Below are 22,156 nucleotides of genomic sequence, written 5' to 3'. Positions count from 1 at the left end.
TCTTCAGCATGGCAGCAAGCCCCAGCTCTCTTTGCACACCCGCCCGGTCCCCGATGCCACAGGCTGCCTTCTTTTAGTGGCGAGAAGGAATCAGCACAAGGCAGAGAAAAGCAGTTTTCCACCCATGGTCTACTGTGACCTAGCATCATCGCCAACTGCAAGATACAGGGATGATGCAAAAAGAGAAGAAAGTCCAAAGAAAAAGCTGTGTAATTAGCTTTTTTCTGAGATAACAATACAACACAGTCTCACTGAGGACATCTAAATCTTGCTATTGCTTTTCCAACTCTAGCTGCCATGCAGCAGTTCCCGGGATATCACAGAGCAGGAAAAGCTGGGATAAGCCCAGGGTCTGTCATATGAACTGGCTGAAATCCCAGAAGCCCATTCAAAAAAATGCCTGTGCAATCCTCTCTGCCCCTTATTGCTTTAACTAAATTAACAGCTTGGTCTGAAATGGTAATATATTAAAGTCACTGGTGCTGGGGTGAGCGACGAGCGGGGAAGAGGGGATTATTTTGCTGTCAGGGCAGAGGGACGTTGCTAGAGGATGCAGACCTTGCCTTCCTAACCTTTCTTTTCCACCAGCAACCATTTCACTCACATTTTACCAAGGAATCACACAGAGATAGACAGCAGGACTTGGACCACCACACCTATCTGGTACCCAGGCTCTGTCTGGTGTTTTGGTTCCCCCAAAGCCCAAATCTCTCTTCCTCCCCCAGCATCCCTTCCCACCCGCAATGCCCCTGCCCAAGCTACTTGAGCCCAGCAGCTTGATGTTCCCAAAGCCTTGTGTAGGAAAGGCTGGAAAGCAAGCTTGAAATGGCTCTCCGTGCTGCAGATTTGGCTGATTTATTCCTAATAACATCAGCTCAGGGGCAGGCAGCAGCCACTGGTGCCCAGACCAGGAGCTCCGCTTGCACCGGCATAGCGGTTCATTTTGGAGAAGGGTTTGGGGAACAGCTTACCAGAGCATGCACCCCTCCTGTCCCCACATTACCCCCTTACTCAGCCCCCCATCCAAATAGTCGGGGAATTCAGCCTGAGAAAGCCTTTCCTAGCTCCTGCCTCGAGGCAATGCTTGCAGGCAGAATAAAGAGCAGAAATACTGATGGAGAGGAGAGCCTCTGCTCCTTGTGACATCCCACCCTGCTGCGTCTGCATCTTTCACCCCTCTTTCCCCCCTACCCATTGGTGCCACCACGAGGGACAAAGCAGTAGAGAAGAAAGGAAAAATAGGACAGAGGAAACAACCTGTTGAGCATTTAAATTTTAAAAACTTGATAGAATAATCAGACAAAGCTGCCACCTGCTAGTTTCTGTCTCCACCTTTCATTTTAGCACTTTTTTTTTTGACCCAGGATTTTTCTTTTTTTTTTTTTAATTAAAAAAAAAAACCTGCTTTCCTTCTAAACTTTGTGGGAGTGAAAAATCTTTTAAAAATTGTTTTGCTTCTGTACCTTTGCCCCTTCTTCTCTTGCTCTATTTTCCCTTTTCCTGCATCATTTACCTTATTATGACTCCCTCTCCCTTTTCATGTCTCTTTTTCTCCTCCATTGTACAAGAATTGATCTCTTGCTTTTCTTTCCCCACCACTTTTCTTGTACAGCGCTCTCTCCCCTGACTTTTTGATCGCATACATCCAGGCCAGCGTTCTCTGCCCCCAGCGTGCTGTCCACCTCCGTCCCTTCCCTCCCATGCCATCCTGCTTCCTCCACCATAAATTGCCATTTACACCTTTCCCTTAGTCAGACCAAGCAATGCATGCGTCTGTCTTCACTCTCTTCCATGTATCGCTGACTTTGAGCCCCTGGCATCAGTTGATGGGTGCAGGCTCCTCTCCTGGTTCACCCTGGGCAGGCATGCAAGCTCTGCTCAGCTCCTTCCCTTCCCACCCTCCACCAAAAGCCACCTAAATCCATTGATCACCCTCTCCAGCTTAAGGCTGTCGTCATAAGTATTGGGAAGCGGTAGGCATTTGAATAAGGAAAGGTTTATGACTCATGCTAGCAGCTGTTGGCACAGGGAGGCGGAGGGGAAAGGGGTGAAGAAAAACTCTTTTTCTAGAGCTTCACTCTTAAGGCAGTGGAATGGGGTTTGCCCTCCCTCAGCCTGAGCAGCATCCATCACCCTGCTCCGCCACATCCCCACATCTGGCCGGCTCCGACCAGGACCACCAGCACAAGACTGTAAGCGCCTGAGGTGCGTTCATGAGTTTTTTATTCACAACGCTGCCACTGACAAAAGAAGAACAGGAGCACAGGGAAAATTCAGCACGTTGCCCAAGTCGTTACAGTATTTGCCCACTCTTACCAAGCTCCTGTGCTGTCCCCTTCCTCCTTGCTCCAGGAATGCGGCAAGGGCCAGGGCTTTTGTAGAACAGGTACCTGGGTAGGATACCATCTTTGCACACCAAAGCTACCATTGAAAATAGGGGTGTGAAACAGCTTCGAGGCAAAAATCCTGCCAAATTTAGCATCCAGCAGCCTGAATCCACAGGATGATGAAAGGTCATGAATAAGCAGGGATACCTCACATCTCTTCATGCACTGTTTCAAATAGTAAAGGATTTAATTGTAATAGAGGTTTAAAGGGGGAACCTATAGACTTCTCTGAACGTATGAGCATCCTGCTCTTTAGTAGATCATTTTTCATTTACTACTTTCTTTACTTCTGGACTTGCAGATATTATTCTGGGCTCCAAGAAAACTAACAAGCAAGATCGAACCAGAGCACCCTGCTTATTCCCCATGTCCCCACTGAGCTGGGGGTAGTGACAGGATGGTTAGGGACAGACCCCGATGGGGACACATCTGACACCTGGATTCCCGACTCGGTGTGAGAGCAACACCCAGGCGACATCCCAGCTCCTACAGAAGGCAGAGAGACACCACTTAAATGAGTGGAGATGTTTTTTCTCTCCCCTCAGCAGAGGATACTCTCAGCAGCAAGCGGCATTACCTCTCTGTCCAAGGGCTGCCTGAGCCAGACAACACCGGTCACACTCTCCACTGCGAAAAACCGGCTGGCCTCCTCCCCAACCACGCCAAAGACCAGCGGGTCATTGTCCAGGTCCCGGGCCAGCAGCTGAGTCACTGAGGAGCCTGGCAGAGACAGACAGGAAAGAAATCATGAGCAAAACAGGACAAAGGGGAAGAAATCCTGAAAATATTCAGGTTTTCTGCCTTCCTCCCTCAAGTCATACCCAAACTATTTTCCTGTGGTGCTGCAATGCCCGAAACATTTATACAGCGGCAAGGGGAGTCAAGCTGTACATGGTCTTACTGTTCTCTCAAGCACAGATAAATTGTACCACAGCTCCTCTCCTCCCTCGCTCTTATCGAAAGTCACGTTTGCTGCATGGCCATCTCGGGCACTAGAGACAGTGGAAAAACCCATACCACTTCTGGGTAAGCACCTACCGGCCTTCCTCACACTCTCCCCTGCCAAGGGGCACCACCAGCAGATATAACAACATTTCCAGGTTAAAAGCAAACATCCCAAGGCCAAGAGCACAGATGCGATGCCCACAGGTGCTTAAAGACTCAGGGATTTGGTAGGGCTGGGAGCCAGACACAAACCTGGGGTCTGTTTTGAACACAGCAGCTGCAGCAAGTGCTGGTCTTCTTGGCATACGTGGAGCACATGCATCCACAGAGCACGACATTTGCTAGGACAAATCCATCAACACCTTCTACCAAATCATGTTTGAAACCATCTTCTGCAGCATCCTGAATACCTCAGCCAGCAGAGGCCTTGCTCAGCCATCCCTCACAGATGTGCGGTTGTAAACGTCTCTTCCTGACTGCACCCAAGAGGCAACTCAGACCCTCTGAAGCTGCTGCACGGGAGCCATGTGTCCTGTTTGTGACCTCCATGCTGCTCCCAGAGCGAGGTGACTTCTACTGGTCGGAAAGCAAGGGACAGCCACCACTCTTGGAGCCACATTTCAGCCCCATAAGAGCCTTGTTGGTCATTTTGGGCCTCTCCATGACGCAACTGAACGCATTCAAAGTCTGGTGTGGGGGCTGACAATGGCTGGCTGCCTGTCACCCACCTAGCCGCTCTCAGTCCCCTCCCCAGAAGGACAGGGGAGAAAACAGGAGGAAAAAAATCCAATAGGTGGAAATAAGGACAGGAGATCCCCTTGGCCGCCTGGCCCTGACGATGGGAGGAGACAGCCTCTTCTGCATGAGCCAGCTTTGGCGGTACAAGAGCACCCCATGACCCCAAATCATCTGGCTGAGGAAAGCAGATGCCAAAATTTCATCCCTCTGGGAAGAGGCGGCCAGCTCTGGCAGACCGGAGGGCGAAAATGGTGGCACAGCTCGGCAACCAGAGTGGCCTGGGCAATTACCAACTGGTTGGCCTGACATCAATCACAGCAGAAATAATGGAAAAAGCTGATATGAGATTCCATTAATAAAGAATTAAATGATAGGAACATAATTAATGCCAGTCAACACGATTTTATGGAAAATAGGTCTTGTCAAACAAACCTCATTTTATTCTTTGATGAGATTACAATTTTGGCAGATAAAGGTAACTGCAAAGAAATAATAGACTTTTGTAAAGCATTTGACTTAGCATTGCGTGATTTTCTGATTAAAAATTTAGCGCCGTACAATATCGACAAAGCACACTCGAGCGAGAGCCCAGCTGCCTGGCAGGTCCCAAGGCCACCGACAGCAGTCAGGGGACATCCTCGCATGACACAAAATCGCTGTCAGTACAAACTTGGGTGGCAGCATGGCAAATAACAGGAGGACCAAGCAGACAGGTGAAGCACCTGGTAATTTGGGCTTGCTTGGTTAAAAATTTGTTTTCACAACCCTGCTTCCAAACACCCTCGAAAAAGGCTGGTGGACCACAGCTGCAGAGGAGGGCATCCCAAAACCAGCCATTCTGGTAGGGCGGAGGGTCCAAGCATGCAAGGAGCTCTTTCCATGCCCTGGCTGACAGAGCCACAGTGCAATTCGGGTACTCAGAGGAGTGACTTTAGGGGTGTATAGCCAGTTCTACCAAGAGTGCGTTTCTACAAGCTGCCTGGCTGGCTGCATCGTCTTCGGGAGTGGGTGCAAGAAGCAGCCACAAACATTTGAGAGCTAGCAAAAATACTTTGCACTTAACAAGGAGTTTACAAGTTTGAACTGGTTCATTTAAGACAAAGAAGAGCGAGATGACTCAGGCCCTCTGGAGCACATTCATGAAGAGAACAAAATGTAGTAAAGGTGACTAGCCCAATGCAAGAAAAAACAGCAAGACTCAGTGCCCGATCCCAGACAAATTTCTCTTAGAAAAAGGACCAGTTGTTTTAAGAAGAGCAACTATAATTAACCATTGGAAAAAAAAATTCCTTCCACCAACACAGGTGCAAGTGAGTGACAGGTCATGGCCAAAACATTGTGGACAAAGACCCAAAAGCAAGAGTCCTTATCCAAACCACCACAATCATCCAGTTCATCTGCAACGTTCCCATCGCCTCAGTGAGGCAAACAGCAGAGATACAAAATGACCCTACACTTTCTCAAACCTCGGAGTCTTGATATGAAACAAGCTACTAATTTGGTTTTACTTTGGAGGATATCTGAAGGCATCCCTAGCAAAGGTTTGTTTGCCCCAGGAAACAAGCAAGACCGTGACCATCCCCATAGCAGTGACAGCCAGTAACTAGGACAAGATAAATCCACAGAATCACAGAATCATTAAGGTCGGAAAAGACCTTTAAGACCAAGTCCAACCACCAACCCAACACCACCATGCCCACTAAACCACGTCCTGAAGTGCCACGTCTACACATTTTTTGAACACTTCCAGTGATGGTGACTCCACCACCGTCCTGGGCAGCCTGTTCCAACGCTTGACCACCCTCTCAGTAAAGACATTTTCCCTAATCTCCAGTCTAAACCTCCCCTGGCACAGCTTGAGGCCATTTCCTCTCATCCTATCACTAGTTAGTTGGGAGAAGAGACCAACACCCACCTCACCACAACCCCCTTTCAGGCAGTTGTAGAGAGCGATGAGGGCTCCCCTCGGCCTCCTCTTCTCCAGACTGAACACCCCCAGTTCCCGCAGCTGCTCCTCATCAGACTTGTGCTCTAGACCCCTCACCAGCTCCGTCGCCCTTCTCCGGACATGCTCCAGCAACCTCAGCATTCTTCTTGTAGTGAGGGGCCCAACACTGAACACAGGATTCAAGGTGCGGCCTCACCAGTGCTGAGTACAGGGGCATGATCACTGCCCTGCTCCTGCTGGCCACACTATTGCTGATACAGGTCAGGACGCTGTTGGCCTTCTTGGCCACCTGGACACACTGCCGGCTCATGTTCAGCCGGCTGTCGACCAGCACCCCCAGGTCCCTTTCCGCCGGGCAACTCTCCAGCCACTCCTCCCCAAGCCTGTAGCGTTGTGTGGGGTTGTTGTGACCCACGTGCAGGACCCGGCACTTGGCCTTATTAAACCTCATACAGTTGACCTCGGCCCATCGATCCAGCCTGTCCAGATCCCTCTGCAGAGCCCTCCTGCCCTCCAGCAGATCAACACTCCCACCCAGCTTGGTGTCATCTGCAAACTTACTGAGGGAGCACTCGATCCCCTCATCCAGATCATCTATAAAGATATTGAACAAGATCGGCCCCAGAAACGAGCCCTGGGGAACACTGCTTGTGACCGGCCACCAGCCGGATTTAACGCCGTTCACCACAACTGTCTGAGCTCGGCCGTCCAGCCACTTCTTTACCCAGCGAAGATTAAACCTGTCTAAGCCACAAGCCACCAGTTTCTCCAGGGGAATGCTGTGGGAGATGCTGTCAAAGGCTTTACTAACATCCAAGTAGACAACATCCACAACCTTTCCCTCATCCACTAGGCGGGTCACCTGGTCACAGAAGGAGATCAGGTTGGTCAAGCAGGACCTGCCTTTCATGAACCCATGCTGGCTGGGCCTGATCCCTTGGTTGTCCTGCACATGCCCTGTGAGCACCCTCAAGATGATCGCTCCATAATCTTGTCCGTACCGAGGTCAGGCTGAGAGGCCTGTAGTTTCCAGGATCCTCCTTCTGGCCCTTCTTGTAGACGGGCATCACACTGGCAAGCCTCCAGTCTTCTGGGATCTCCCCTGGTAACCAGGACTGCTAACAAATGATGGAGAGTAGCTTGGCTCCTCTGCCAGCTCCCTCAGTACTCTTGGGTGGATCCCATCAGGCCCCATAAACTTGTGGGTATCCAGGTGGCATAACAGGTCCTTGACTGCTTCCTCCTGGATTATTGGGAGTTTATTGTGCTCTCCATCCCCATCTTCCAGCTCAGGGGGATGAATACACTGCGGATACCTGGTCTGGCTATTGAAGACTGAGGCAAAGAAGGCATTAAGTACCTCAGACTTTTCCTCATCCTTGGTGATACTGATCCCCCAAAGGATGGAGATTCTCCTTGCCTCTCTTTTTGTTGTTAATATATTTGTAAAAACATTTCTTGTTATCCTTTACGACCGTAGCCAGATTGAGTCCTAGCTGGGCTTTTGCCTTTCTGATTTTGTCTCTGCTTGACCTAGAGATCCTTGTACTCTTCTTGAGTTGCCTGCCCCTTCTTCCAAAGGTGATAAACTCTCCTCTTTTCCCTGAGTCCCAGCAAAAGCTCCCTGTTCAGCCAGGCCGGTTGTCTTCCCTGCCAGCTCATCTTGCAGTGCATGAGGACCGCCTGCTCCTGCACCTTCAAGATTTCCTTCTTGAAGACTGTCCAGCCTTCCTGGACCCTTTTGCCCTTCAGGACTGACTCCCAAGGGACTCTTTCAACCAGCAATCTGAACAGGCCAAAGTCTGCCCTCCAGAAGCCCATGGTAGCAGTTTTGCTGACCCCCCCTCCTTACCTCACCTAGAACTGAGAAGTCTATCATTTCATGGTCACTAAGCCCAAGACAGCCTCCGACCACCACATCTCTCACCAGTCCTTCTCTGTTTGCAAACAGCAGGTCAAGCAGGGCACCTCCCCTGGTAGGTTCCCTTACCAGCTGTGTCAGGAAGTTATCCTCCACACACTCCAGAAACCTCCTAGACTGTTTCCTCTCTGCTGTGTTATACTTCCAGCAGATGTCTGGTAAATTGAAGTCCCCTACAAGAACAAGTACTAGAGATCACGAGATTTCTGCCAGCCACTTGTAGAATGCTTCATCTGCCTCTTCATCCTGGTTGGGTGGTCTATAACAGATGCCCAGCAGGATATCTGCCTCATTTGCTTCTCTGCTCATCCTTACCCATAAGCACTCGACTTGGTCATCACAATCCTCAAGTTCTATACAACCAAAACACTCCCTAACATACAGAGCCACTCCACCACCTCACCTTCCATGCTTATTCCTTCTGAAGAGCTCATAGCCATCCATTGCAGCACTCCAGTTGTGAGACTCATCCCACCATGTTTCTGTGATGGCGACTAAGTCATAGCTGTCCCGCTGCACAATGGCTTCCAGCTCCTCCTGTTTGGTGCCCATGCTGCATGCATTGGTGTAGATGCACTTAAGCTGGGCTATCGACTTCACTCTCAGCTCTGGCACGCCACCCCTAGGCTCATCTCCAGTGAGCCTGGTTTTATCCCCTTCCTCCTTTGAATCTAGTTTAAAGCCCTCTCGATGAGGCCTGCCAACTCGTAAGCTAGAATCCTTTCCCCCTTGGAGACAGTTGCACTCCATCTGCTGCCAGCAGGCCCAGCGCTGCGTAAACCACCCCATGGTCAAAAACCCCAAAATTCTGCCGACGGCACCAGCCCCTGAGCCACGTGTTAACCAGGTGTGTTTTCCTCTTCCTTTCAGCGTTCCTCCCTGCCACTGAAGGGACTGATGAAAACACTATCTGTGCTCCCGCTCCACTGACCAGTCGCCCCAGCGCTCCGAAGTCCCTTTTAATCACTTTTAGACTTCTTTGCGCAACCTCACGACTGCTCACCTGCATGACCAACAGCCGGTAGTAATCGGTGGGCTGAACCAGACCAGAGAGTTTCCTGGTGACATCTCTCACCGGGAGATGAGAGGAGGCAGAGGGGAGGCAGCAGACTTCTCTGTGGGTTGGGTCCGGTCGGCACATTGGGCCCTCTGTTCCCCTCAGAAGGGAGTCGCCTGCGACAGTTATCCTCCTTTTTCTCGTAACAGAGGAAGTCTTGATGCGTGGGGCTGGCTGACTCACCCTGGGCAACCCCCTGGATGGACCTTCATCAAGGTCCTCACGTGCCTGGCCCTCAAGTTCCACAGCCCCATGTCTGTTGTGTGAGGGCACCCGGGACAGTGCAGGAGGCCGGGAGGGGACTCGCCTGCTGCCCCGAGCAGGAACCTGTTTCCGTTCCCCCTCGTCTGTTGGGTCCCCTCCTCCTGCCCGGCAGCGAGAGGACAGGGGATCCCCCGCTGCTTGTGGAGCCTCCACCGGCTGCCTCTGCCCCAGGGACGGCCGGGTGTGGCTCCACCGACCCACCTCTCCCTCGCACTCCCCGATACCCCTCAGCCTCTCCGCCGCCTCCGCCAGCTCTGCCCCAGGCCGAGCAGGTCGCTCACCTGCCCGCACCGCACACGGGCGTTGTCTCCGCCGCCTCCGGCACGAGTGAGCTCAGGCCCTACCCGCAGCCGGACACCGGGACAGCCGCGCGCTCGAGCGGGAGCTCGGCCTGGGCCGCCATGTTCCTCCCGGCCGCGGCCTTCGGCCGAGCGGAGACCACGGCGGGGCCTCTGCCGGGCGGGCTGCGCCAACCGCCGCGCCCCGGGCCGCTCGCGCTGCCTGGGGCCGCTCCGGCACGTGAGGGGCTTCGGCGGCCGCCGCCGCGCTAGTCCCCGCCCACGCGGCGCCAGCGCTGCCGCTCGCCAGGAGCGCGCGCTGCCGGCCCGGGGCGGGGCCGGAGTCCCCTCTTCCCCCCCCTCCACCCGGGGGGGCTTCGCCGAACCGGCGGGCACAGCGGGTCCGAACGCGGGGTCAAACTTCTACATGCCGGGAGACCGAAGAGGCTTGTCCCCCTCACACGGCCCCCGCAGGTCCCCCCGGGGCGGCGAGGAGTACCGACCCCAAACTCCAGAAGGGCTGGGTCTCGGCTCCGTGGGAGGGGAACACTCCTAAAAACCCTGCCGGGTCGGGAAACCGTGCCGAGTCCGGGACGCATCCATCGTTTCTGTGCTGCAAACCCACCACAAACCAGCACCAGCCAGCAAACAAACATCGAACTCTTCGCTGCCTCGTCGCGTCACAGCTGCCTCCCGCCGTCAGGGAATTTAGTCCCTAAATTCAGGGTAACCCGGAGGAGAAGGCAGGGCCCCCCGGGCTGGCCCGCCTGCGTATCTCGCTCCTGCCCGTCCGCAGACGCGCAGAGTCGGAGCCCCGCGGCCCGCTAATTAATTAAGAGTTAAATTAAATTTAAAATTAATTAATTAAAAATTAAGAGCTAATTATTATTATTTTACCCATTCCCTTACCTGTCCATCAGCCAGTAACCACCATCCTAACCGAAGAGCACTTCCCAATTCATTATAGAAAAAAAAAAAAACCCCGCATAAAACACGGATCAAAAGCATAAAATACAGATGAAAATAACAAATTATATAGAAGATAATGAGAAGCAGATCCCCGAAATAAGAAATGAGACTTCATCATCACCTGGCCATCCGTTACTCCCGTTTTTCGCGAGCTTTAGCCCAGGGGAACGCTAAGTTTAGGCGCGAACCAGGAGCGCGGGCTGCGACGAGAGGGGACCACAGCCGGGCGCGCTGGGCTCCCTCACCACCGAGGCTGAAGTTGCCGCAAGCTACTTGCCACCGATTCCTTTAGCACCTATATCTCTGAGTCTGCATTTTCCCCCCGCATCCCCCCCCCAAGGGAGGAGCTGGCTAGCTTGGCTAGCACAAGGCAAACGCAGAGCCGGAGCGTCCGTGCCACGGTCACCGTTCGACAGACCCCAGGAAATCCTGTTTTCCGGGGCGATCACAGGGAAGGTGCTGTTGTCCCACCCATAGGTGAAACCAGACCGAGGCAAACACCCGACCCAGCGCTACCCAGCTCCGCAGCCGGACTCCGCACTCTTTTTCATGGATTTCTTTTTCACCTTGTACAAGGATTGCCAAAGCCGCGCTAGCACCTTCAGGTAAGGGTGCCTGCCTCATTAACAAATGAGGAAATCATTAACAAAAGAGGAAGGTGCTGCTCGGACAGGGCACGCAGAGCCCGGGGAGCACCACATCGTTCAGAAACCTCTCCCAGGGCACTTGCAAGGAAAAAAAAGGAGCCCCGGCTGTCCCCAGGGCCGCGCCAAGGATGCCGCCCGAGCCGCCGCAGACCTGAGCGGGCTCCGGCGAGGGCTGAGGAGACGGGGACAAATTGCCCTTCTGCAGTGCAAAGCTACGGGCTGCGTTTGTTTCCCCGCAGGACTCAGACAGGGCAGCTAAGTGTCTTGATTCCACCAGATAATCACAATTTACCTTGTCTCCTTTTGCCTCCTTTCCCTCAATCACGGCTGCTTCTCCCTCTCTCTCACACATACACAGATTTTCTTCTTTCTCCGAGTCTTGAACTTTTATTGACCTCGGGAGCTTTGTTGTTGTTGCCGCCTCTTGCTTTGTCCCTGCTCGGATTTTAAATTTTTTTTTTTTTTTTAAGGTTTGGCTGCGTTATGGGGTGTACCTCCCCCCCATACAGGAACTCCTCCCTCAGCATCTCGCTTTCAGCTGTAAACCTGCACATTTTTCTTGCCCTTCCATTTTACCGAGGAGGAAAGTAGGCAAAGGGGCTGGGCACTCCCAGTTCCTCTCGGCTGGTTTTGCTTTCAAGAGCGGGATAAGAAAGGAGGGAAAAAAAAGCGCGCCCTCCGGGAAGATCCCAGAGCTCCTGGAGGGTTTTGGAAGCGCCAAGCCCCAAGGCCGGGGAAAGAGTCGGAGGATGAAGAAGCTGCCAGAGCAAGACGCTGACACAGTCTGCACAGGAATGGGGTGGGACGGGATGGAGGACGCCCTGATCCAACGGAAGGGGCAAGTTTCTAATGAGTTGTTTAAAATGATGCTCTCTTGAAAGGTCTAATCCATACCCAAGTGGAGTTAACAGGAATCTCTCCGCTGACTGCGCTGCCTTTTGGGCTCGACGCTGCAGGCATCAGCTACACGTTCACGCTAAAAGCATTTTAATCCCTGCTTTTAAAAGCCCGTGCCCGTTTCTCGTCGGCTCGTTGTTTCTCACCCCTCCCGAGCTTCGGATCCTTTCCGTGGGCGCAGTCACCACGCAGCCTCTCGGCTCCCCATCTTCTGCCTCTGCCACTCGGAGCGGTCCAGAGCCTGCCAGCACCCTGGGCCCTCAGCTTGCAGGGGTTTTGCAGAACAAGAAGCCAGGAATTTCTAAGTGAGCAGCGGCAAACGGATCAGAGGCACCGGGCACACCGGGAAGCGGCCGGGAGACAGCCCTCACGCCGATGGTCCTCAACCAAGGTCACTAGCTGGCACAGAGAGCCCTCAGTTGCTATTCAACTTCTCAAACCGGCACAAATTTCTTTACATAAAAATGATTTTAGCGTCCACGTCCTGCAGCAAGGAGTCCCCTTACGTGAAGGCCGTTGCCACGCTTTTGCTCCAGAGTAGCTGCCACCAGATTTCCTTGGCTCTCCCCTCCTTCCTCGGGAGGGAGGTGGGACAGTCACACCCCATCCACTTCTCCCACAACGCTCCTGATGCCAGCTGCTAGCCAGCAGCCCTGCCCCAGTTGCCCCAGCACAGGCATCTCCAGTTAGCCCAGTTCATCACGGCAGGCTGGCCTCTGATGCGCTTGGTGTCAGGATTTGACGGATCTGATCTTGAAATTCAAACCCTCTTCTTCTCATTTTTCACCTGCTCCCTTTTCTTTGCCTATAATTCATTTTCTCTTTCACCTTTCAGAAAAAACATAAATGAAGAAAAAAAAAAAGTGCCCTTCCGTGATGCTTTCCCAAAGATTTTTTTAAAAGAAAAGATGAAATGCCAATATTTCTGTGCCGCTGAGCAATCCTACAATATGCCACCTCTGAGCAACACCGGGGAGAGGAAAGGACAGCGAGGAAAATAAAAGTAAAACCTAGTTTCAAGCAGGAGGTCGCAGCAAGCGGGAGCTGCTCCCGTGCTTGGGATGAGACTTCATCGCTTTCCCAGAGAGGGCAAGCCCCAAGCTGGGGACAAAGCAGGCTCGGGAGACCCCAGCTGAAGCGCAAGCGTGGGCACGGTGCGTGGGGCTGGGAGAGCAACCAACACACACTTGGGTTCAGGAAACCTCTTGCGGGCACCTGGGTCTCTCCATCTTTGCTCCTGCCCGCCTTCCAGTCGGTCCCAGCCTCCTGGAGCGGTTTCCCTACCCGTACCACGGATGGCCATAGCGTACGCGGAAGATGGGGGCTCCCAGAGCCCAACCACCACGTGCTCCAGACTCCTACTGCAGGGGAGACCTTGCTCCTCGCCGCTGGAGCACGCCTTGGGTGAACAATAACAGCAAAACTCATGCCATGCAAGCTCCCTGACGTTAGCCCCTGGCCAGCATCATTCAGATAGGCTCAGGGATACCTAAATGCGCATCACAGGCACGAGGGCAACCCACTCACCCATCTCCAAGCCTTTCTCCCAAAGCACGTGGCCGCCAGCTCATTTCGTAATTGCGACATCAACTGATACTCTCTGGCCTCTTTCTCAAGAAAGGGCTTGACCACTTGAGCCAGAACTTTCCGGAACGACTCAGCAAAGGAAGTTTCCGCTCCTACAATTGCAACGGAGCTCAACGTTCCATGCTTCTCTTTCCAGGTGCTAATGGGAAGTGTCAGGTTACCCCGCCACCAAGGCTGCCTCCGCTCCCACCGCTGTGCTGCGGGACGGGTGAAAAAGGGCAGGGAGTCACCAACACCTTTTTAAAAGAGTCTAATAATAAATAAAGGAGAAAAGAGCAGTTTCTGCCTGTGAAAGAAATTAAAAAAAATCAGGAGGTAAGTCTTTACCAGTTATGGAGAAAAAAGGCCAGGACAAGCTGGTCTAGGAGCCACGTGCACTACTGCCATCACCCATCAGGTACAGGAGAGAGAGGAGCCGAACAAGGAGGTGACAGAGAAGGGGGAAAACAAATCTGTGCAGTCAAAACCGTTTCTGAGAGAGTGCATCAAGCTGGGAAGCAGCGAGTTTTTCCCAGTTCCTCGGATGCTCAAAGCCAGAGCAGGAGGCAGAGCCTGTAATTCCTCTGCTGCATTCGGTTATTTCAAGCGGGGAGTCAGTGGCGAGACGGGAGCCATAAGTAGACCTGGCAGCCGGCGGCAAACCTCAAAAGAGGCACTGCCTGCCTCCGCTCCCCCCAGCTCTCGCAGGGGCGTTTAAAAGGGTGTAAAGCCGTTTAAAGGGAAGAGCGCAGCAGCGGGTACAGGAGAGCCAAGCAGCCGCACCAAGAGCGGCCGTAACAGATGGCTTTTTTGGTTTGCTTTGCTCTTTACCAAACACTTCGGTTAACTTTACAAGGGAAATGAGAGAGAGAGGAAAAAAAAAAAACCACCCACACTACAAAAACCAAAGGGTATATTGAACTTCCTTGACATTACCATTACAGTAAACACAATACCTGAGGCTCTCCCGGTCGACGCGGCACAGGCAGCCGCTGGGCTGCCGGTGGGCACGCAGGCAGAGGAGCGGCACCCTTCCAGTTAAAGTCAACACTTATATCAACCCCGTTAAGATAGAGCCAGTTTTGCTCCATCAACCTTCGAACGGGTCTTACAGCACCACAGATATCGAGCAAGCTCTCCAAAACCAGTTAAAAATGTTTGTCTTCATGCCGGTGCCTTCCTGGGTCACAGCCCTCACTCCCGTCACTGGCACCCCTGGGGCTTGGAGGCAGTGGTTTATTCACCAAAACTCTCCAACCAGGCTGCCAAAATCACTGATATGCCTTAGCGTCACTGTGGCAGCTCCAGATCTGCCTGGAAAAGAGGATTTAAAAAAAAAAAAAAAATTAAAAAAAGCTAATTCCTGGGCAAACCACTTGCAAACAGCAACGGGCTCAGGGGGTGCCTGCCTCTCCTTCCTCCCTGCCGGCTCAGGCAGGGATCCAGCCATGCCTGCCCTCAGGTTCACCACAAAACCCACAGCCCTCATCCCTCTGACAAGGGAGAACACGGATAGTTTGCAAAAGCTGAAAGGACTTTTGTTTCCTTGTGTTTGGAAAGGAATAGGCTGTATCAGCATGAAAGAGGGGAGTAAATACAATTGCATCAAAAAGGAAAAAAAAAAGCAAACCCACAAAACAAGAAAGTAAAATAAGAAAAGAAACACTTGTTAAAAAAAAAAAAGGCGTCTGAGTGTCTTAACATATTCCTAGTGTGAAAACTGTTCCCACACTCAAAAAGCCCTCTTAAAAATAATTTCCTCTCCACACTGCCTGGGAGCCTCATAATTACCAACAATGATCACAGACCCATTCATTTCATCCTAAAATTAATACATCACGTTCAGAATGATATCACATTAATTTATCACAAGATTTATGAAACTTGTACTTTTTTTCTAATGAGATTTATGCAAATTCTGCTCCATCCATTGTTTGCACCATTAAAAAAAAAAGTTCCCTCGCAGAAGCTGCTCTGTCAAAAAGTCTCATTCATTTTTATTGATATCTGTCCTTCCCTCTTCATCCCCACAGCGAGAAGGGGAAGGAGAGAAGCCGGTTCCAGCCGGGGTGTGATCCTGTGCCCAAGCAGAGCCCAGAGCACAAGTCAGGAGAGCAGCCCCGTTATAAGGACGAGGTCTGCTGGCGAGCCAACCGTTCAAGGCACTTGGTTTTAAACTAATTTTACAAAGGAAATTAAGCGGCGGTTCACTCATGCCTTTGAGAAGGGTCAGAGAACAAGAGGAGCAGCAAGGAATTGTGGAATTAAAGTATCTAGACTTTCCGGGGTGGAAAGTCCGTGCTTGGTAAACTCATAGAATAAATACGAAGAAGGGGAAGGAGGGGGGAGTAAACACCAAGAGGAGCACGAACGCCGAGCATCGTGGGGCTGCGAAGGGCAAAACCCCGCGGGATTCACTGTCCCGTCCGCCCGGGAAAGCGCCCAGCCTCGCGAAGCTCGGGGTTTCCTGAGGGCTGGGGCGATGCTCGGGAGCCTGGACAAGACGGCACGAAGCAGGCAAGCCCGTTCCCGATTCCACGGCGGCAGGAACAGCGCCTTCGTTCCTGAGCGCTGCCAACCGGGAAGCAAAGGGAGGTCTGCATGGATGCCCCCGCAGCTCCGCCGGGGAAGGGGATTCTTGAAAAACCCTAAATATTAAACCCAGCCTTGCTCCTTGGAGCTGCCCTCATCTGACCAACAACTACTGGTGAGACAGGGGCATAGCAGTGGGGGGAAGCAGGATGAACCGAAAAAGCAAAGGGAAACATAAATCCGAGGTCAGCAGCAGCCTCCCAGCGGTGAAATCTACTGAGGTGTTAAATAACGGCAAAAAGCCCCAACGTCACCTGGGGGCTTCTAAAACTGGCCAGGAAAAGATGCTACGAAACCAGCCCAGGAACAGCCCCAGAAGCACGGACAGGATGGGATCCAAAAGCCCAGCTCAGCAGCTCCGGGGAGAGGGGTGCTCCCCACCCGTGAAGGCAGCGTGGCCACGCCGAGGGAAGGGGTTTGCCAAATATCGCCACGAGCACTGCTCCACGCCGCCTCGTGCCCACCTCCGAAACACCCCGTATGCCCCTTCCCCACGCGCTCCTCAATGAAAACCTAGCTAATGCAGTCTTGATTAACGTTTCTGATGCGAAGTTTAAGTCCTAAATCCATAGAATATCCTTTTCTAATTAGTTTTTGAAATAAGAAACAGCCCAAAAAGAATAAGGAATATTTCCTTTGTTCTTCCCTGCCTTCTCCCGATCTCCCCACCTCCCTCCGAAGAGAAGAGAGTTCATTTTAAAACTAATTAAACACTCGCAGATCAAAGTTATCTGTCACAGGTACCCGCGTGGACGGAAACACCACCCGGTTCTCCTCTGCATGAGCCTGGCGGTTCAGCAAAAGGCAGAAAAACAAGGTCATCGGTGATGGCGAGACCCTCACCCTGGCTTCCCACCAGCGCCTGTGTGCTGGGCAAGCTCCAGGACAGAGGTGGAGACCACCCGGAGGGGACTCAGGACAGCTGGTCGCTGGCCAGATCTTTAACTCCCTTCCCCAAATACCATTTCTGAAGGCAAATTTTTGTGATACCCACAGCGACCTTGATGGCCAGCTTTTAGAAGACCATGCTTCTTCGAAAGAAGGACGGTAGGATACCCAGTTAATAGAAGCTGCACGAGTACTTTCACAGCAGGTACTCCCAGCAACAACCATGACCATCCTCTCCCCAACAACCCAGGAGCTTCCCTGGAAAGTTACAGCCAGACACAGGAGGAGGATTTGCACCACAAGAGAGACACAATGCCTACAAGCTTCGTGAAAATAGCAGCTAAACTAAGGAGAGCTGAATGGGTGACCTTAGGGGCACAGCCCTTTTTGTTTAAAAGATGCAGTTGCCAGATGTCCCATCAACACGGACCGTCACAGGGGAGCGGGACATCCTGCCTCTCTCGGGACAGCGCAGGTTTCTCACGGACATAGCGAGGAGACCTTCTTCCCAGGAGTTTTACTGACTACGTGCAGAGACGGGGTTTCGGGAACTCCTCCCAAGCACTCACTCCAAGCTGTTGCTTGGGGTGAACTCTACATCAATACCGATTTTGAGGTCAGAACCCCACGGCTGGGGGCTTTCTGCAGCGACTGACGTTAACAGTCACGGTGCTTCCAGAAACAAGAGCCATTTGTAGAAATTACGCCAACTGACCAAACCAGTCGTACGAACAAGCGCGGAGACCAGCTCCGCAGCGGCACAGTGCTGGGGTCGGTCCCCTTCGGGGAGCAGAAGGACAGAGGGCTGATTTTCCCAACAGAGCCAAGCAAGCTTGCATTTTGACTGCCAGCTGGCAAGAACAGTGATAACAAGAGACTCCTGATCCTGCCGGAGAAACCAAGGCACCGCGAAAGGAGCTTCACAGGTTAGAAGAAAGCATTTCAGCAGGTGACCTGTTGCAGCTGCCCTTTTTGACTACTGCGAGGCGTAGCAATTATTGCCGGCTAATAAAACCGAGTAGCGACGGGGATGCTGAGCACCGGTATTTTCAGAGGCACCTTTTCCTCTGGGCATGAAGATGGAGTAACCAGTCCGAAGCAAGCCATGCGCTCTCACTAGGAAAGATTAGACAAGGCTTGCTTCGGGGATAGTTGAGCCAAAACATGCCACCAAGGCGTACAAGGCGTTGCCACCCCTCCCAGAAAGGGAGGTCCAGAGCAGGTGGAGGACTGAGAGTTACCGTATGTCCAGAGAGCACCAGCCAGCTCTGTTGGCTGGGCTAGCAGCGAGGACTGAAACCACATCCCAGCTCCAGGGCTTGCTCAGTGGATTACAATGAACTCACAGGAGCTCCACAGAGATCATCCAGATTCACCTCAACTTGGAAAAACAGGGGTACATGCCCACTGCAGTCTCCCACGGAGCGCAGAAAGCAGGAGGTTCAGAGACCAGGAGGTGCAGCTGACCCAGAATCCTCAAGTTCATTGCTTCTCTTCGGCCACACCAAGCTTTCTAGAAATACAGTGGGGCAAGCAGAAGAATAGCAGGACCCCAGAAGTCGAGTTAATGAGGTGCTTTGCTACTTGGCGTAAATAAATGATGTAGGAGTAAGATGACACACGCAGTAGTTTGCATCTTACCCGGACAAGGTAGCATAGCTTCGTGTTAGTTGGAAAAGAGAAGGTGTTCTGCAATTAATACGAGGTCAGAGATAAAGCAACGCCTACAGACCAGGTCCCCGGGCTACCCCCGCATGGAGCAGGACTGCAAGGCGCCTGCAGGGTGGAAGACACCCCCGGGACAGCGAGGCGACGATGCCAGCAACGCTAACGGAGAAGTCACGCGAACATCAGAGCCGAAGGGCTCCATCGACGGCACATCGGCACGACGCCAGCCCCAGTAACGGGGATGAGCCAGCGTGTAAAATGCCACCTCTGAAGCAGTGCTGCCCGAGATCCGCTTCCTCCACCGGCAACCCCGACAAGCCAAGGAGCTGATCGATACGGATGAGGAAAAGGAAAAACCCGTCAGCAAATTTTACTTGCGCAAGTCAAGCTCGAGCAGGATTCATTCACGTCTACGTTTGAAGCCTCATCTGCGCCTTACGGAAGATGAAACACCCCCCGAGGCGCTGAGTCTCGCAGGGAATACAAAGCCTTTAGTGCTACAGCTTGCCTATGGCCCAGCTGCTCCGCTCTCCGAACGTTCGGAGGAGCAAATACAGCCATCCTCAGCCCCAGATACTGCAGGACGCGCTGCTCCGGCACGAGCGTGCTTTGCTACGCGCATCAAAGTCCCACCAACTGGCCCAAGCCAGAAGGAAGTGGGACCGGTGTCCGATTTTGGCCTGCAGACTCCAGATCCGTAAGCAAATTGGCCTTGGACTGTCACCGTAACTCTCCGAGGTTTCAAAACGCGTGCTGGGTGATGGATTCTGCCTGGTTATAATGAAGAGGCAGTGAAGTCCCTTCTTGATTTATCTCTCTGGAGTTCTTAGCACCTCTTGGTCTCCAAGATGTGGCTGCAGTAAAAGCAAGACTTGCAGAAAGGGGCCAGAAATTTGAAGCCCAAGGCAGCCAGTTTTGGAAAGATTACATTTCCTGCTCTTCTCGCCCCCTGAAAAAGCAAACGAAACCCTTAAGAGAACCAAGAGAAACAACCGGACGCTCGGAAGACTCTTCACAAAGGGGGAGATACAACGCGTGCAACTCATCAACCCCTTCGTCCACCGGTCCCGGCCTCGGAGCTGCCTTCCTCCGAGCTCAACCCAACTCCTTGGGCTGGCAACAACGGCCGCAGCTCGAACGGAGCATGTCCTACCGTGCCTCCCTCCCTCTCGAATGCCAAAGAGAAGGTGGGGAGAGACTTGGCAGGTGGTGCCTGGGTATCTGAGGCACAAGCTTATCTGCATCCCCACCACAGCGCTGCAGTAAATTGCTTGTTGATAAATGAGGCTATTTAGGAGCAAGTGGTGCCAGCATTACGGTTATTAATGACGCCGACGTGGAGAGACATTTAAGAGCGGCCCCGCGTTCTATTGTCCTCTCGCCTGTGAGTAATGGGGCACTTCAGCTACGGGGCTTCACACCCAACTTGGGCTGTTTGACGACGGAAACAAAACAAGACCAAGGGAAACAGATGGAACGCGCTGGACTGATGACCGACACACTGATAAAGCCAAGCTCCTTCGGTAGAAGTTGGGCAGAGCTCCAGCCTATAGATGAAATTAAATCGAGAGTGTTCCCCCTTCCCAGCCACCAAAACTCTTCCGCTCACCCCTGCAAGCTCCTAGCAGCCTTAACACAACATGCAGCATCTTGTTCCCCCAACCTACAGTCTCGTGCAGCAAACCCACCCAAACAAAGGGGAAAAGCCAAGCCACAACAGCCTAAACTGGAAGAGGCAACAGTCCAGCTGTACTTGCAACACGTGGTACAGCCCGGAGCACAGCGAGGGTGATATTTGTTGACGCCTGGGAGGCTTTCACAGGGCCATTGCCTCACTTTGCACGTCACAGATGTCTAAACGTGGCCAGGAGGACAATGAGCGAGAAATAGAGAGGCTGTTTATTGCAGGAGGAAACCTTGGAACAGAGCTCCGCAGCCACTGGTGGGAGCACAAGGCAGAGCGCACAAGCACGCAGCTGTAAACTTGTTTCTGAGTTAATATACCCACGAGTGTTTTTCTTTTCCTATGAAAGCATACTTTTCTGCAAGCAAACATCTGGAGACCTGTTACAGCTGGACCATTGTCCCTAGTGACTAAAGCATTCAATTAATTTAGCCTCTCTCGTTTGTGAGTTGTCTGCAAATAGACTTGGGTTTGCAGGAATTTATTTGTTATTTGAATATATTCAGTGAATAGTTTATTAAAAACATATTTCAGACAAAGGATTTCTTGCTAAATGCTCCTACAACTGTTGCTCTGAGTGTTGGCAAGTGGCTGTTTGCACCATGTAAATGGTCCCTGTGGTCAGGTGGGAACGCCTTTGCATCTTGATGGAATGCAACGTACCTCCAGAAAGAGCTTTCCAAGGGTCTGTGGAAGCACCTGCACAAAACATACCCTCATGCAAATGCGGAGTGTTTGGCCTGCCTGAATTTCCTTAAAAACACAAGACAACTTGCACAGGAGTTGTCCCAAAGAAAACACAAACAGAGTTCAATACCAGATTGAATTGACTTTACGCAAAACATCAGCGGCAGCACCTCTCGGTAGCTTCCACAGCACCCTGCAAGCATCCACGGGGCTCCTTATTCGGGATCCTATCTGTCCAGGTGCATTTTGTCTCAAAACTCCAGGGAACGCTTGCTGCAGGAATTCCATCACAGCAGCGAGAAAAAAAAACAGGGCGAGAAAGGACTTGAAGGGCTATTTCCAAGACCGACGTAATCCCTTGGGCACGCGACAAGCCCGGACTCCTCCTTGCCCGTGTACCACAAGCTGTAGCCTGTAACAGTATGTGCAGCACGTCCGAAACCACAAATCCTCCTACAAGAACAGTTTTGGTTGTCTACACCACGTTGCTCCAAGGCGGTTGTCTCCCTTGCTACCACCAAGCTTTGCTCCAGAGGTTGCTGCGTTTTGGCAAGAGGGCAAGGGGCTCTTGACAACCCAGATAAGCCTCTACTGTTTAAGAACGAGACAATTTTTATGTTTAGGAGAAGCAAAATGGGTTTTTCATGCTCTTCATCACCACGTTAAGAAGGTAGAGAAGCAAATGTTGCGCAAGGAAGGGGCCATATCGCGTTACGTTTGCTTTAGGGGCAGGTGGAAGACCAGCCAGATGACCCAATTTTAAGGGATATCAAGGGGAAGACCTTGCGTTCCTGGTCCTTTACCCCACTGCGCTGCCATGTTCAACAGTAGACATCAAGAGCTCTACCCAAGTCGCCGTGGCAGTCATCCCAGCAGGACCCCCAACTTAAGGCACACATCAGCCTGGGACATTCCCCGTGGTCATATCCCCCTTTCTGCAAGCTGGGTCAGAGCTGCAAGGGGTGGCTGAGGGCTATGCACCCCTCGTCTGATATCCAGGCCAGCCCATGCTCAAAAACA

At 52.3% G+C, this 22,156-nt stretch overlaps 1 protein-coding gene across 3 annotated transcripts in view; it reads right to left on the bottom strand.

The window, feature by feature from the left end:
• The window catches only part of CDH23 (cadherin related 23), a 200,029-nt gene that overhangs the window by 157,294 nt on the left and 20,579 nt on the right, over positions 1–22,156 (bottom strand). For all 3 annotated transcript variants that reach the window (XM_082002394.1, XM_082002392.1, XM_082002393.1), the window contains one exon: positions 2,965–3,107. In XM_082002394.1, the coding sequence (XP_081858520.1) occupies positions 2,965–3,107 (143 nt within the window). The remainder of the gene's footprint in view (positions 1–2,964; positions 3,108–22,156) is intronic.

This window comes from Phaethon aethereus (assembly GCF_964289735.1).
Source record: "Phaethon aethereus genome assembly, chromosome: 7".
In the NCBI taxonomy this organism is placed as follows: Eukaryota; Metazoa; Chordata; class Aves; order Phaethontiformes; family Phaethontidae; genus Phaethon; species Phaethon aethereus.
Note: the sequence above shows the minus strand (reverse complement) of the source record. Positions and strands in the feature narration are given on the sequence as shown.